This window comes from Cupressus sempervirens, chromosome 8, assembly GCF_028749045.1.
Source record: "Cupressus sempervirens isolate cs-2001-9-10 chromosome 8, ASM2874904v1, whole genome shotgun sequence".
NCBI classification, from domain to species: domain Eukaryota; kingdom Viridiplantae; phylum Streptophyta; class Pinopsida; order Cupressales; family Cupressaceae; genus Cupressus; species Cupressus sempervirens.
In genome coordinates this window covers 710,766,866-710,784,208 of record NC_143125.1, presented here as the reverse complement: position 1 = coordinate 710,784,208, position 17,343 = coordinate 710,766,866, and the positions used below count along the sequence as shown (strand labels likewise).

The 17,343-nt window shown below is 35.0% G+C and overlaps 1 protein-coding gene across 1 annotated transcript; it reads left to right on the top strand.

The window, feature by feature from the left end:
- Window positions 1-10,134: 10,134 nt before the first annotated feature.
- On the top strand, window positions 10,135-11,289 carry LOC149544407 (early light-induced protein 2, chloroplastic-like). Its single transcript, XM_089798842.1, has 3 exons — window positions 10,135-10,339; window positions 10,431-10,562; window positions 10,659-11,289. The coding sequence occupies exons 1-3, from the start codon at window positions 10,208-10,210 to the stop codon at window positions 11,001-11,003; spliced, it is 609 nt and encodes a 202-aa protein (XP_089654968.1). The 5' UTR covers window positions 10,135-10,207; the 3' UTR covers window positions 11,004-11,289.
- The last annotated feature ends 6,054 nt before the right edge of the window (window positions 11,290-17,343 follow it).

Sequence of the window (17,343 nt, the reverse complement as noted above, 5' to 3'; positions counted from 1 at the left end):
CATAGAATGCACAACAATGTTCCTAATAGAAGAATTTTCCCTATCAATCTTCTTTCCTTTTCCAACATCCTAAACTAGATTCTCATTTTTCTCCTCTTTACAGGTCTCCTTATCTTTAGGGGGAATAGAGGAGTTTTTAATTATTTTGATAGGAGAGGATTCATCAATTTGTTCCTCTATTTTCATCCCTTTACCTTTTTGGCTACACATATATTTATAGAACCAACCCTCTTGAGTGTCCATGGATTCTTCCTCATCACCTGTATCAATCCCCAAATCCTCACTCTCTACATATTTTTCCTTCTTACTAGCAATTTTTTTAATTTTCCTCCTCAACCCACTTTCAAGTTTCATTTTAGGGCTTGCATCAGGGGTCTAATCTTTGTAGTACTCATCAAAAAATAAGGTTAAGGCCTTCATGAGAGATAGGTAGGGAAAGTTTCTTTTCTATGACTGACCACACTTCTACTTAGAGAATGCATAATGAAGTATAGAAAAAAATTCTATCCCCATATCCGAAATGATATAATCTTACACAAAATCTAAACAATGAACCCAATTTTTCCTACAATCTAGAGTAAAATAAGTCCTAACACAACTCAACACATAACACCATAATATTTTAATTAATTTGTTAGAGAAAGATCTACCCACCTCTACCTGAGACTTTTTCTTCATTTTATCTTTTGGTAATTTCTTCAGCATCTCTTCCATGCTTTTTCTTTCCTTTAAGAATTCTTTGCCATCATTCAAAACTAGAAATTTTAGATATGAACTAGTTATTGAGGTGGAAGAAAACCTTATCCAAGGTGACACTATACTCCTTCCATCTCTTAAAATATTCTATTGTTGCCTCATATTCAAAGTTGTGGAGTCGATCAAGATAACGAGTTGCACCTCCCTTCACCACTTGTTCCCAAACCTGTAGTTTATCCCTCCATTCATCAAAACCTCTAGGTTCATGTCTTTTTGGCTTACCACTCAAGATTTTCCTAGTATTCTTCTCACCTTCAAAACTTACATGACTCTATAAAGTCTCACAACAAAGGAGTATAATAACAAAAATGACCCAGAAAGTGTGCATGTATAATCACTTCTCTCTTAATGCTATTAGGCCTCAACATTAAATCATAATGAATATTGTAGAAAATTTATGTATTCAACATATTTGATTAAATTTATGATAAGGAAATCTGTTTTTTCATCATAAATATTTTTCCTCTACAAAGAAATCTTTCAAAATATTAGCTCTTTTCTGCTCTTAGTTGTATGTGCATTCCTTCTAGCATCTGGGGTTCATTTTTTTTCTTTGGGGGAGGTGTTTTTTTATTCTTGTTTATGTCATTTACATTATTAAACTAGAACTATATCAAAACAAACACCTTATAAAAATATGGTCAAGACCCCTTTTTGTCTAGTTCCTCTAAACCCAAATAACTATCACACATGGACAACTACCATGACACAACTTCTCCATCAAGGTTTGTGGTATTGTTTAGATGAAATGCAGCTGATATTTTAGACTACCTATCAAAGCTCATAGAATAAAAATAAGATGGATTAGCCCATGGGTTTTATTTCTTTGAGTGTTTAAGATAGGTTACCATTTCATCTTGATGAGTGTGATGCTCTACGAGAGATGTGGGCCAAGTTGAAGATCTTGTTTAGTACAATCAACAAGTTCAAAAAACTTCAAATTGAGGAAAAAATTACATCACTTGTACCTAATTCCTTTTCCTCCATTCATGATTTTTTGATGAGAGTTAAACAATAGAGATAATTGTTACAGGTTTATAGGAAGAACAAGACTTTTAGAGAGTGCATCTACCTAAATATGTCAAAGCTTAGATAATTTTCTTAGATTTTATCTTCTACCTTCCATTCTAATATGCATGCATTGGGTCATAGATGTACCATGCCCATATTTGAGGTATTATGTGATCAGTTGACTAGAGAGTGGTCCAAGCTTACATAGTTGAACTCTCTACCAGGATCAAAGGACCAAGCATTGGTTTCTTAGACATCTATAGAGAAGCTGAAGCTAGAACTAAAGCTCAAACTAGATTCAACTAGTATTGAGAGTTCCTCCAAGATACATCATAGATTAGATAGTTTGAAATCCACTCCAAAGATTAAAACTTATAAGTCTTGTAAGTCTTCAGGTCCAAGACTAAGAAGTTTACAGGTGATCCTTACAATTTTTTCTAGAAGGAAGAGCAAGCAGTTTCTGAGTGTTGGAAACATCTTGAGGCTTTAGAGGAGGACATGTAGCAGTACAATTTTGATTCTCTGAAGAAACCACCTCCTCCTTCATTGAAAGGAAATGCTCTTCTAGAATGAGCTTTGTCTTCTCTTGATGCTTGGATCATTTATTCAGGTGCTTCGAACCATATAAGACACTCACCTTATTTTCTTACCTCACTTTCTCAAAGTGGTACTATAAAAATTGTAGTTGGTGACTATGCACAACTTTGAGTTTTAAGTTCTGGCACTATCTCTTTAAAAAATGGTTCCCTATAGGGTGTTCCATTGGTTCCAAAAATTTCTATGAACCTATTGTCTATCCATTAGATTTGTCATTTTGGATCTAGTAAAATAGTTGAGTTCTCACCATATGGTGCAGTTACTCGATACCACCATGATCCTAATTTGGTTGTTGCTAGTAGGAGTGTTGATTCATAGTCTCACTTATATAACTTTGTTAGCTTTAAGAGATCTAATTCTATAGGTGTTTCTCTTGTTTCTCATGTAGAAAGAGTGTGGAAACTTTGGCATGAGCATTTTTTGGGCATGTCAACTACATATATCTATAGTAGATTAGTACATAGGAGCTAGTCACTTAGATGCCTCATATCTCTTGTACTAATAGTGTTTGTAGAAGTTTTGCACTTGTAAAACATCACAAAGATCCTTTTCTGATAGGTAGATCCACACATGCTAAGGCACCATTGGAGTTGATACACAATGATCTTATGCCATTCCCCATTCTATCTTTTTCAGGTGCCCAATATGCGCTTACCTTCATAGATGACTTTTCTAGACACATGTAGGTCTACTTTTTGAAGTACAAGTCTAATGTCTTTGATTCATTTTTAATATTTAAGATATTTGTGGAGAAGTAGTTTGGTCTTTCTGTTGGGTGTATACACACTATAAACACTAAAAATGCTACTTAGGAATATGTGAATTAGTGATTTAGATATTTTTGCACTAAGCATGGTTTATATCATTAGTTCATAGTTTTTCATATCCTTCGATAGAATGGGGTTGCTGAGAGAAAGAAGAAAACATAATGGAAGATGGTCAATTGTATGATACAATCTTAAGATATGAGTCCATCCTTTTGGGTTAAGGTTATCAATTGTGCCAACTATATTTAGAATTAGATGTCTCAGAAGGCATTATGACATTTGGCTCCTAGGGAGGCTTAGACTCATGTCAAGCCCGATGTTTCTACATTTTGTGCTTTTGGTAGTGAGGCTTGGGCATTTATTCCAGATTCTTGGAGGAAATCTATAGAAAGGAAGAGATGACAACTCATACATTTTGGCTAGATGTGAAGGCATACATGTTGTTTGATAGTGATTCCAAAGAGATCTTCACTTAGTAATCTTTTGAAAGAAATAGACTATCAACACCTAAACAAATCATTATTATTACTCCCATTAATCAACATAATAATAAAAAATAATACCCCATGGGGTACGAAGTTCATAGGTATGAGCATAAAAATAAAAAATATAAACACTAGATCTAGGGCTAGATGTCCTCTTCCTGCTCATGTTTGCCCTCCTTATTTTTCTCAGGCATCGCCTTACCCACATCCTCCCCCTCCACCTTAACCAATTTGTCTAGGATAGTCTTTAGCTAGTCCTCCACCAGAAACCCATAGATGGATCAATTTTTCTTTTTAGCCTTGCCCAAGTCCTTCTCCTCTCTACTCACCTGAAAAAAATAAAGGGCTGTGGCCACATAGTGCATGGCCTTGGTGGAGATTTTAATCAAAGTTTTGAATCTCTAGAAGATACTAGTTTGATAGTTTGCCAGGTCCCTCATAAACTTCTTAAGCCTTTCTAGGCCTGTCTTACTATGGCTATGCTTTCCTTTCTTCCTAGTACCTTTGGTGGTTTCTTTCCTTGGAGATGTGATATCTTCACCCCCACCCCCCACCCCCCACCGCCCATCCCACACTTCTAGTCAGGGTAGCCTTAAGATTTTTAGAGATATGGGAAGGGCTAAGAGGGCTAGGTTTAATCTTGGTGTCCTGAGGAAATCTCTGCTTTCTTGCAGGTTTCACATCACTTTCAAAAGAATCAGAGGTGGAGTCATTGTTGGGAGGGGGGGACTTCAATTTTTCCAACTAAAGATGTTTATTGGTTCTCCTAACACTCTGCGCACCCTTCCTAATATCTGAATCTGAATCTATGAGGATAATTTTGACCTCAGGGCCAGGGGTTTTCTTGAATTTATTTTGGCTAGGGCCAAGGCCAGGCTCCAAGGAGACTTGGGGGGTAACAAAGGACAAAGGGTTAACCAAGAGTGGCAGATTTTGGGCTAGACACTAGATATAAAATTTGTTCATAAGCTCCTAATGGATAAGGTAGAAAGTTTTACCCTCCTCCTGTTTCCTCCTAGCCTTATAAATATAATCTTCTAGTGAATGTAATAACATAGAAGAGAAGGAAATGTGCTTTACATTCTTAAAGTGATTTAGAATAGGGAAGTGGTAATAATAGAGTACCTAAAAGAGGTCCTCCAAGGTGATATACTGCATAATTGCATAGCAAATGGCATCCCAAGGCTTAGGAAGGGCTTCTCGTGAAAACCCTCTATGCATTCACATCAGTTCATCCTTGAATTTCATAAATTTCCACAAATTGACTTCTTGATTAACGTTGGCCTACCTTGACCAATTCTTTCCTTCCATAATGAATTCTCCAACCCTTGCAATGGTATCCTCCAAGATTTCAAATCTCATTCCATTGACAATCACATTTTTGTCCTTCCAAGTCTAGAAGAATTGCATCAAGACATTCTCATAGTGCTTCACCATACCCTCTATATATAATAAGAGGTCACCCTCCTACAAATAAACCATCACTAGATCACCACTATGAATAATTTCCTCCATACGGGCCATGGGTTCAATGTGATCACTAGTGCCCATGTTGTCATCGAGTTCAACTACCAATTCTTCAGATGACATAGCCTTGTTATAGGTTTGGTAGTTATCAAATATAAAATGAAAAGGCAATGAACAACCATCATAATTCTACAAGGTTTCCCAAAAAAAGAAAATCACCCTCCATGACATGTGTGAGTGATCTCTTTTCATCCATAAATGGTTATCACCAGCTGCAATTTGTGCAAGAATTTAACAACTTGTCATTTTGATCATTAGTAGACCATTCTCTACATCTCACTAAATCCACCCTTTGCGTCCTTTCATGGAAGTAATCAATACTCACAACAGTTGAAACATTAATACATATCATCATACAATCCATCCAAATAATCCCTTTATGGAGCACATTGTCCTCCCATCCATGTAGAAAAATGGATGTTTACCACCTGTTTTGATTATTCATATGGCATTATTAAGCGTATGCTCCATTTCCATCATACTTTGTGTTGACAAGGGCAACAATTTGACATCCTCCCATTCAATTAATCACATGATACCATGCCCAAATATGGCTAGCTCATCCAGCACACTATTCCATTCTCAATATATGTGAGCCACTTGGATTTTGTGGTAATTCTCCATCAACCTTTGAATTTCATCAATTATGACTTAATCGACTAGTTGTACCGACCCTCACCCTTAGTAACCTTAATGATTAGCATAAATCCCACCTCAATAGAAAACTTATTAGTTCCCCAAGCTCTCGCAATTCTCAACCCCTATAGGAGCACAAGTGCTTTAACTTCATTGTTAAAGCCTCCTCCATAATTTCTAGTATAGGAGACCACCATATTTCCCATACTGTTACAAAGGACACCTGTCACTACAATGCTTCCCATCATGGCTGAATCATGAAAATTTAGCTTGAACCAAGACTAAGGGGGGTGCCATACCATCTTCTTTCTATCCAAGACTTTTGAATTGTCAAATTTTAGCACAATTAAGCCAACATTCCAAGCTGATGCCCATTTCATATCTAGTTCACTTGGGGGGTTTGGAGGGGGGCTTCCAATGCAAGATCTCACTGCATTCTTTTAGGATCCTGATAATATGCTAGGCCACCCCCAAATCAGTAGTGGATTATTCCTTAAAAATCCTATTGTTCATCTCCTTCCATATTTTTGAAGTAACATATGAGGAGTAATCGAGCATAAGTTTTTGAGTTATGGGTGAGTAGCCAAACTGTCCCAATGAATAAATTGCTTCAACTCACTGTTCATAGACCATTGAACCTCCCATAAGGCCAGGACTTCTTTACAAACATTTGTGGCAAAGGCACAATGGATTAGCAAGTGAGGAATAGATTAAACATCATGGAGACATAAAATGTAGTAGTTAGCAAGTTGACACCCATTATACTGGAGGTTATCAATAGTGAGGATTGACCTACGCAAATTCATCCACCAAAAGAAGTTTATCTTTGGCAGGATTCAAAGGTTCTAGGCTTTTCTTCAATCATCCTAGGCCACCTCTGCCTCCCCCCCCCCCCCCCCCCCTAATAGAATAGAGATAAGGAAACTTAATTGTTAACTCCCCCAAGCATGTGAGTTTCCACACTAAGGAGTCCTCAACTAGGGTGATGGGAATCCTATAGGTATGTCGAAGGTCTTGTAGCCCTTAAGCAAGCCCCAACTCCATTGGCTCAAGGTTCTGGAAAGTAATCCATTATCTATTAGGGGTGATAAAGTTTCAAGTCCAAGGGCCATACAATCTAGTACACTTCTCACATAGAGGTAAGAACTTAGTATGCATGTGGGTGTTATCATGAATCCATTAACCTTCACATTAGTCAATAGAATTACCATTCCGCATAATCTAGTGACACCCTATTTTCAGGATCTTTCAGGTGTTAACCACATTGTTCTATATCTTGGAGCCTTAGGGGAGAGCATGTGGCCAAGGGAATTGGTGGGGAAATAATCTTCTAAAATATTTGGCCTTTATATTGTTACACCAACTACCTTGGGTGTTCACCAATTTCCAACCAATATTTGTTAATAGGACCCTATTCAAGTGTCCTATTCTTCTTAAATTCAAACCTCCAAGAGCTTTTGGTTGACTAGTTCCTAGCTAACCAAATTCATTCTAGACTTCTCTTTAGAGCAAGACCATAAGAAATTCCTCTATATTTTATCAATAATATCCCTAAATCTGCTGGGGATTTTGAAGATGGAGAGGAAATAAAATGGGATGCCCTACAAGGAGATAAAGAGAAGCTAGAGTTTCCTAGCATTACTCAAGATTTTTCCTTTCCAACCTGCCAGCTTTCTTTGGAAGCAGTCAACTAGACCATTCCAATGTTGATTGGGGACTTTCTTTATTGTAAGCGATAGACAACCATATTCTTGATGTTAACTCTAAGTATAACCCTACTTATAATCCAAGCCAAACCCTAACCCTAAATATAAATCTAACTATTGTCATAACAATTACATTAGAGAAATACCTCATTCTAACCTGAATCCTAATGCTAGCCCTATTACTAAACCTAAGTCTAACTACATAGCCCTTATAATTTTCCAGATACTAAGTCTACGTGTAACCCTATCCATCACTATATTCTTAACCCTAACAATAAAACATATAAATTAAAGATTAAAAATTAAAAATTAAATAAATTACTAACATTTACTAAATTGAAGAAAATTACTTATGTGCTCAAGATACGTAGCTAAAAAATTGCATGTATAAGATTTTCATCAAGTTATCCTAATATTAAATAATTATTATCATCAAGATTTCTTCAAGAATATCTTACATCATTCACTATGACTGCTACTAGCTTATCTATCTATCTATCTATCTATCTATCTATACATACATACATACATGTGTGTGTGTGTGTGTGTGTGTGTGTGTGTGTGTGTGTGTGTGTGTGTGTGTGTGTGTGACAAGCAATCCTTCTCAAGACACCCATTTCATATCATTCTAACCCACACAAAGAAGATCTCAAGAATTGATGAAAATAGATGCCTCATGAAAAATTACTTGATATATTTATATATACATATGTGTGTGTGTGTCTATATATACACATATGTGTGTGTGTGTGTGTTGTGTGTGTGTGTGTGTACGCTAGTTACCCTTCATTATAGAACTAAGTATCCTTTTATAAAAGTAAGCATCCTTACATGTATATTTGTTTGCTATTGTGTAGCCTTAATTTAAATCCTCTTAAATTTTATTACTATTCATTTTTATTACTATAAACTAATTTGTACATATTAAAAAAATCATCTGTTTAATTGATTGTTAAGTTTCTTTACACTGAAATGTTGATTAATAAGTATAATTTCATATCATATATTTGTTAGGGACCATTTGGTTGCAAATTATTGGATATGGTAATCAACTATGCTGAAACAAGCTCACTTCTAGAATTTACACATTCTTAAAGTAATTTCTAGAATTTACACATTCTTAAAGTAATTTCTAGAATATTGTTTGGATCTGATTAGTTGACCTGAAAGATTCAAAAGATGCATTTTATGTGTTTGATTGTAAGAATTGGAATAAATATGTTTTGCAATTTCTGTATCAACTAGGGATAGTTACAATCCACAATCCGATTTGGCATTCTGCAGGTTCCTATCATAGTCCATACTAAGTTGCCGACCTAGTTACATCAACAGAGATATTTCTCTATGTTTCCCAAGCTTGGCAAAAATGTCATTTGCTTTGTGCTCTACCAAAGAAGACATTGGTCTCTGATCAATCATGAGCCCCTTTGTTACCTAAAAGCCAGCCAATGATCCTCCAACAACCAGGGTTATTTGTCACGTGGAACAATTCCAAATGAGCTATTACACCCAACACACGAGTGGTTGCTCATTCTCTGCTCTAGCATTACGTAGTGACGGTCAGCAAAGATCTCCTCTACTAACCAACATTGCAGTGAGATAATTATATTGCCCATATTCCCTGATATTCATTGAGTCAAGTTAGACATCAATCTGAGGCCAAGGAAATTCAAAACTACAATTGGGAAATTCATCATATCGACATTCGAATCAAACAAAAGGCCCGTCCAACCCCCGAGTTAGGTCGAGATCCAAAAAGTCTCTCTATCTTCTCCATGTAGATATTATTCAATCCAATCCGCAATCATACGACCCACATGAGCTCATCTACTTGATAGTGAGCCACACTATGTAGATCTAAGCTGTCAATCCGCAGGAAGGTCTTCATGAGACAAACCCAATCGACACCAGTCGTGCGATTTGATCTAGCAAGCATTTGATATGAGGTCAGTTCATTCATAGGTGGACTCCCCACAGTGATCCAACAAAGCGGACATCAGATATATGATTCAGACTAACCATAGTTACAATGCTCTAGACTATAGAATAATCATTCAGGAAATGTCACTTTCTGAGTTGCAGGTCTAACAACCTATCAAATTGGGTTTATCAAAAAGTGGAAAAGTGGAATAGGAATAATTTATTCTAATTCCACCTTTCTTAAGGAAGAGTGTTATGTCTAGTTTGTACTAAAATTAGAAGACGAATTCTAATTCAACTTTTACATTTTATAACAAACGTTTAATTTAGAAATGCTAATTATTGCTATCAAATTCTTGCTACCAAATGGACCCTAAAATAATTGATTTCTTCTTATTTTCAATCATATTTCAAGAAAATGATGATATAATTAATTTTAGCCGTCAAATTTAATGTCATCTACTTATATATACGAATGAAAGAGTTTCACTTTGACTACAACCAAACGACGAGAAGGTAAGAATATTGGACTTGGAAACGAGGTGGTGTCTCTCCGCTCACCCCACATTCAATTCGGAAGGTGTGCGGGTCGAGAAGAAACCACGTCTTCCTCTTTTCAACCACCCACATCGCAGACTCAACGTGGCTCAACTCTCATCGTCCAGAGGAACCCCACAACAATGCATGAATCCTCTTCTATAAAACTAACTGAAAAGAAAGAATGTTAGCATTAAAGCTTTTCGCAACAACCTATTCTCAGCGGTAGGGAAAGTATCTAGAACGCCCCTCAAGATTCTCGTCAATGGCAGCGATGGCTTCAATGATGATGAGATCTTCTGTACTACGCCTCAACTGCGGAGCAAGTCAAAGGAGCTTCTTGGGTCACGTTAACAGAGCGCCACTCAGAAGCCTTCGAATCAAGTGCAACGCAGAGGTTTGCTCTTTCTTCCACGTCATATGTTTAGCTTTCCATTTTTGCCTATTAATTTATGTGTGAAATTCCGCTAATTTGTTAATTTTCTCAGCAAGCGAATTCGGAGCCGAAAGAAGCTACCCCAATAAAAGAAATTCCTACTGCTTCAACTTCAACTTCTACTTCCACCTCGTCCGCACAATCTCCTACCAGGAGCCCCGTGACTCCAGTCACTAACAAAAAGGTAACAACCTTGTCCAGTGCCCAAAATCTTGCAGCATAAAAATATGCGCGACGTGGAACTTTATCTGACGTATCATTTTTCATCGCGTTTGCCCAGGTCAGCACCAAGTTTCGTGACGTGTTCGCATTTTCCGGGCCAGCGCCGGAGACCATCAATGGAAGACTGGCGATGGTGGGGTTCGTGTCGGCGATTGCAGTTGAGCTGGCAAGCGGACAAGATTTGGCCAGCCAGCTCAGCAGCGGAGGAGTGCCGTGGTTTTTGGTGACCGCAGGATTATTGTCGGTGGCGTCATTAGTGCCCATGTTTAAGGGAATAACGGTGCAGAGCAAGTCCAAGGCAATATTTTCATCCTCGGCTGAAATGTTGAACGGACGTCTGGCAATGATTGGACTCGCGGCGTTGGCCGTCACAGAATTTGTCATGGGGGGTCCTCTTGTCTAATTCTATTTGTTTAAAGTTCCAGGCATATTACAGAAGAAATAGTCGGTAAATGAAATGCTGAAATTTACACCCTTTATTCTACAAGGCCACATGGAGATATGAAAGGGAATTTTTTATATGTCAGAAGAGACGATAATTTTATTGAAATATTGAATCGAACATTAACCTTGTTAAGCCGAGAGCCTACAGCGGGAGCACTGGTAAAATCCTGTAAAAAATTTGGGAAGAAATGTATTTGTGTAAAATATAAATCCTAACAAAATAAATACTGGGCAAAATTTTCTTATCTGTGTGAAAATTATTAATGGGAAGACGCATCTGTCTGGCAGCAATGGCCTTACACATTTCAATTTCATAGTACATGCTACACGTCTACGCCATTATTTTTAAATACTCTCGCATAAAAGCGATGTAAAACCCTCCGTCAAATTTAACTTCACGTGAAATAGTAAATTTTTTTTTTTTTTTTTTTTACTTGTGTCAAATTCCTTTCTTTGAGTTGGTGGTCCTACATTTTGTGAATTTTCTCTTACATCTAGAAGAAGCTATTAGCCTAATATTATACACAACAACTTAGCACTAAATGAAAATGACATTAAAAAATGTGAAAATTTATATTATACAAATAATTTGGACAAATGACTTTGGGAAATAGTTGTTTTAATCTAAGAAAAATTTATGTTTAATACTAGACTGCTTTTTTAATATGTTTAACGCACCTATTGAAGAGTTGTTACTATAATTAAAGTTGGTGATACTCACAATTTTCCTTTCGTTGCTTGTTAAACTATTGACAATCCCCAATTTATCACTTGATAGATCTTCAATAGTAAACTAGAAGCTGATGTTTCTCCTACTACTAAACATCCTCCTTTGTCCCACTAAAAACTCAATCAATTCAAATAAAATTCTATCACAATGTGGGTCATCAAATCCTTGAATATACTCTATCTATATGCAATGTTGAATTATTCATGGCTTCATTTTCCTTTCTAGTTTTTCTTTTTAATGAATATTGATTAGACCCCTTATGGTTGGAGCAAAAATACTAGATGAGGAATCTCAATATGTGTTGATTCATATTCTTTTGTGCTCCTAGCCTCCATGGCACCTTTCTACACTAGAACACTTGACAAACTATATATATTATTGCCCCTTCTTTGTGAGAAAAATGTCTACGCAACACCCAACTTATCCTTGATGAACATTTCTCCATTGTGTAGGGTCTTCATTAGAATGTCTCCCACTTGTTAATTTAAAGGCACATAATATATTTAGCCTAGTACAAAGTAAAAATATTTTGTGATAAAATGATATCTAAAACTCATATGTTTTGAAAAATCTTAAAATACTAGATTCCCTAGCAACTTGATGTGACTCTGATTATCTCACAGAATAATGATCAACTCTATCCTCTAACTAAACATACCCACTAGTAGGTCTCAAACTAATATCCAACCTCACATATAGTCCTGCTTTCATCATACAATATGCTTATATAGAGCTTAATGTAAGGAACTTCTCCTTGATGTAGCAAGAAAAAATCCCTAATCAAATACTGAAGAAACACCTTGAAATGATTGTTTGATCTCTTTCATTACTTTCCTAGTCTGCACTCATTTATCTAATCCACTCGGTAAAACTACTCTAAGTATATTTCAGCCCAAACTCAACTATACCTTTAAAATATCAAGACATGTGTCTCTTTTCTCTAATGTAATAATATTGGTTCCATCATTAACTTACTACCCACATTGACTAGATTCTGTTTTTGACATTGTATTGAATATATACATGAGATAGCCCACAAATTATATATGCAAGGTGGGCCTACTTCCTTCTCTTTGATGCTTGAGTGTTCTTCTAATTGGTTATTATAGTCATTTATATGGACCTATACTCCATCATCTTGAACTTCCTCAGATCACTAGAAGATATAGATCCCTTGACTTGGGAAGACTTATCTATTAATCTGCCACACATTGAGTCCTAGAAAATAGTGCATGAAAGCCAAAATTTTCATGTCAAATTGTGTTACTAATTCCCTCTTATAGTTCTGTATGGGCCTTGGTGATCGAGTAAAAAATAGATCATCCACATACAAAATGAGAATGAGTTCTTTGCCACCAACCTTAGAATAGTATAGATTCAAATCCACCCTTCGCTTCATAATACTCATCTTTATCAATTATCTATCAATAAGAGTATACTAGGATCTAGGAACATGTTTAAATCTATGTAACCTCTTTAATAAGAATGCATGGCTTTCCATTTCACTCATCTCCAAACAATCTAGTTTGTAAATATACACATTGTCTTCTATGATTCCATTTAGGAACACTATCTTTACATTCAATTCATGAATATGTCATCCTATTCATGTTACAAGAGATATTATGGATCTAATATAGCTATACCTAGTTATGGGTGAAAATATATTCCCAAAATTTATTTGGTCGTTATGTTTGAACCCCTTTGTAACAAATCTAGATTTAGATTTGTTAATGCTTCCATCTAAAAGATGTTTTATCTTTTAGATCTTTTAGGACCCAATCAACTTCTTAATGGCTGAGGCACTAAACAAAAAATTCATTATTCACAATGGAGTTTTACTCCTTCACTAGTGAATCCTATAACACTTCATGTCGTGCAACCTCTTTATACCTAGAAGGCACCTTGTCAATCAAAAGACTCATCAATTCCACATAACTTGAATACTTCTTTTGTTGTATCCAATGTTCCTAGTGTTTGATCAATTAGATCCTACAAATTCATATCTATCTTCTATTTTTTGAAGATCATTGTAATTCCTAATCCTACTTGTAGCATTTGGATGAAGCTCAACACAACCTTGTTGTTCCATATCCTAGGAATATTCCTCAACACTTGTATATTGCTCATACATCTAAGATTTCACTTTCATCCTTGGATATTCTAATTTGTAATTCTAATTAATGATTGGATTCCTACAATATTTTGAGAATGAATTATTTTATTAAAACTTAAGGACCATCCTTACAATGATCTTCCTACTCCCTAGAAAATAAATCATGCATTCATTTGAGTTTTTGGTAAGTTAAATGTTATCATTTCAATGCAATCGAAAAAGGCTTGGTGCACTTATCATTTTTATTGTGAAAATAAGTGATACTACTGAAAATCCTAAGGTAATAAAATTCTAGCTTCATTCCTATTTAAATGCCTTCTTGGATGATAATTTTCCCAACACCTTATGCATACATTCTATTTTAAACATAAACTATTGTGTTACATGATTTTTCCCCAATATTTCAAGGAAAATATTGATCATGTCATGGTCTTAGTTGCTTCAACTATTGTTGTATATTTGTTTTGTTTTGTGACCCCATTCCTCTACAATTATACTATACATGACCCCAATATTTGTACAAAGAACCTATGTCTTCTTTCTCATAAAATTCTCTACAATAACCTTTAACTCTAGAAATTGACTAGAGAATTGATCTATTTTCCTTAAGAAGTAAATCCAAATCTTCTCATAGAAGTCAAGGATAAATGTTACAAAATATTCATAACTATTGGTGTAATTAAATATTTACTAATTACACTTACTTAAACTTACTTAGGATAATGCATTGCATAGTAGCTTGTGATGGAGACACTTAGGAGCTTGCACCTCAATTAAACACATGGTGTAGGAGAATTCCACTATCAGTGGTCATAGTTGTTATCTCATTCCACCTTTAGTATACTTATCATGTTATCATCCTTATCATCATACATATTTCATTGCATAATGGAGGATTATCAATCTTTAGTGGAAATGTGATTCCACCTTGTGTGGGTGATAGCTTATCTTCTCCTTTTCATTGTCTCTTATTGCCTCTCCTATATATGGAGGCCTATTATGTACATTTTAAATCAATCCATTGGATGCCAATCAAGTCCATTATCAATAATAGCATTCTTCCATCTTCATGCAATTGTTTTGCCAATCTCTTGTGGAAGTTTTCTTGGAATTTTATTTGATCTTGGGGGTGTTGTAGAGTCACTTAAATTTTTAACATAGTATTAGAGCTCTCAAGGTGTGAAGGCCTCTTCTCAAGAAGTGAAATCTTGGCTTGACTCATTGTTGGTGCAATATTTGGCAATTTGAAAAACACAATTTGGAGGAGATTTTGGGATTCATATTTTATAACCTTCAAATTACATTTGAAAATTGGAGCTTTCTAGTGCAAATTAAAGGTTGTCATCATATAGAGGACATCCCAAACCCCTAAATTAGATTTTGTTTAATCCAAATCAAACATCTCAGGCCAAATCTATAGCTATTTGATTTTTGAAGGTGTGGTGGTAGTGATTCAGAAAAAAATAATTTTAAAGGCAATTTTCAAACAATGATACGATCTCCCTCATACAAACTCCTTTTTCTGAGCAATTTTTTTTTTTGTTTTCCAATAGAATTTCACAATCTACATAGTCGTGCAGGTGATTTTGGATCTTTATCTCTGAGTTTTTCTGAAAATCGCAAATCCCATTTTTTGCAACTTTCAAGGCTCTATTTGGGCATATCCAGTAACATTTTTAGGTGTATTTTTTTTTGAAAGTTCATGATTTTTCCTCGACTTCCCAGATTTGTAATCAAATTTCAGTGATTTGGAGTGGACATATCACTTTCAAAAATAGGTCTTTTTTGGCTATATTTGCACTTGATGAATGCTTGGATTTTAATTTTCTTAATTGAATCAATAATTTGAAGGAGTTATTAGTTGATTTCAGTCATTCTTTGGTTAATTATGATTTTTTCAAAAGTTCCATTGCTCACTCACTATAACTATCATGAATGGAAACGAGCAGATTCTAATTAGTTGATGAGTATTGGATTACTTAGAATGATTGTTAGATAGGATCTAGAACCAACTATAGTTGTTGCAGATAAAAAACAAATGGTTTGATCAAAGGGATAAAGCACTCAACTCTCTTAGATCTACCATATCTCATGATTTTCTATATCATATTACATCTTGCACACATCTTCATGATGCCTGGACTACATTGGAAGGAATCTTTGGTAAACATAATAGAATAAAAAAAATCAAATTAGAGAATGAGCTTATAGGACTAAGTCCATGTGATTTTGACAATATTCAAGAATTTTTCTATAAGTTCAATTCCATTATATTGGAGCTTTCTAATTGTGGTATTACTAAAGATGATGAGAAATTGATATTATCTATTATTTCCAAGCTAGGTCTTGAATATTGAATCTTTGTTTCCACATTCTATGCTACTATGGATGCTCTTGGTAGTGCATACAAAATGCCTTCTCTTAATGAATTTGCAAATCAGCTCACAAAAGAACAAGAAAAGTTAGCACACATGGGTCAATTAAAGCCTTCCAAGTATCAAGTGTTGGTTGACAATGACTACTCTCCAAAAGCTCCCAAAGGAAAGGTCCAAACAAACAACAAAAGGATTCTAAGCAACATGACAAAGGTGATGACTCTCCTTCACAACATAATATTGAACCCAAGTCCTCTTCAAGAGAGGAAACATCTAGAAGAAACATAGATAAATGTTCTTATTGCAAAATGTTAGGACATGATCAGTATAAATGTTTCCATAAGAAGATTGATGAGCTCACTCACATTCTTAGGAATTCTATTGAAAATTAGTTGGCAATTCATCTTGCCTTAGTTGGGGGCTTTTCTTGGGAAAAATTGGGATTTATGGGATGGATTTTGAAAATTACCAAAAATGGAAAATTTTATTTTTTCAAAAATCTACCAAATATGATAATTTTCAGAATTGTTATAAGTAGGCATTTTCTTTCATTGTAAGTTAGAATTGAGTTGGAGAAGTTGAATAAAGAACCTAGTGTTTTAAAAATCTGTGTTGTGTTATTATTTTTCAAGTATTATCGTGAAAGGGGTTTGGCCTACATCATATTGCTTCTAGTATTGAGGAAGCACAATCAAGATGGTTTAAAGTAGCTAATCTCAAGGGGGACAATCTTTAATTATTAAATAATATAAAATTGATAAAATTTACTCAAAAAACATTTCTCTTATGTTCGATATTTGTTTGATAAGGTATCAAACTTAAAAAATGGTATATTACTATTATTATTATTTCTTATCCCTCTATTGAACTATGTAATTGACCACATATTATAAACTAAAAAAATTGTAATAATAACCACATTTATTACTATTTTCTCTTTTTGAAATAAAAAAATTAAATATACCAACTCTAACCAAAATATATAATAAAGAAGAACTCTTCATTCTACACAACTTTTTTAAAAGTTTCTAAATTAGATAAAAATGACTATATGATGTTCCAAGAGAGATTGACATTT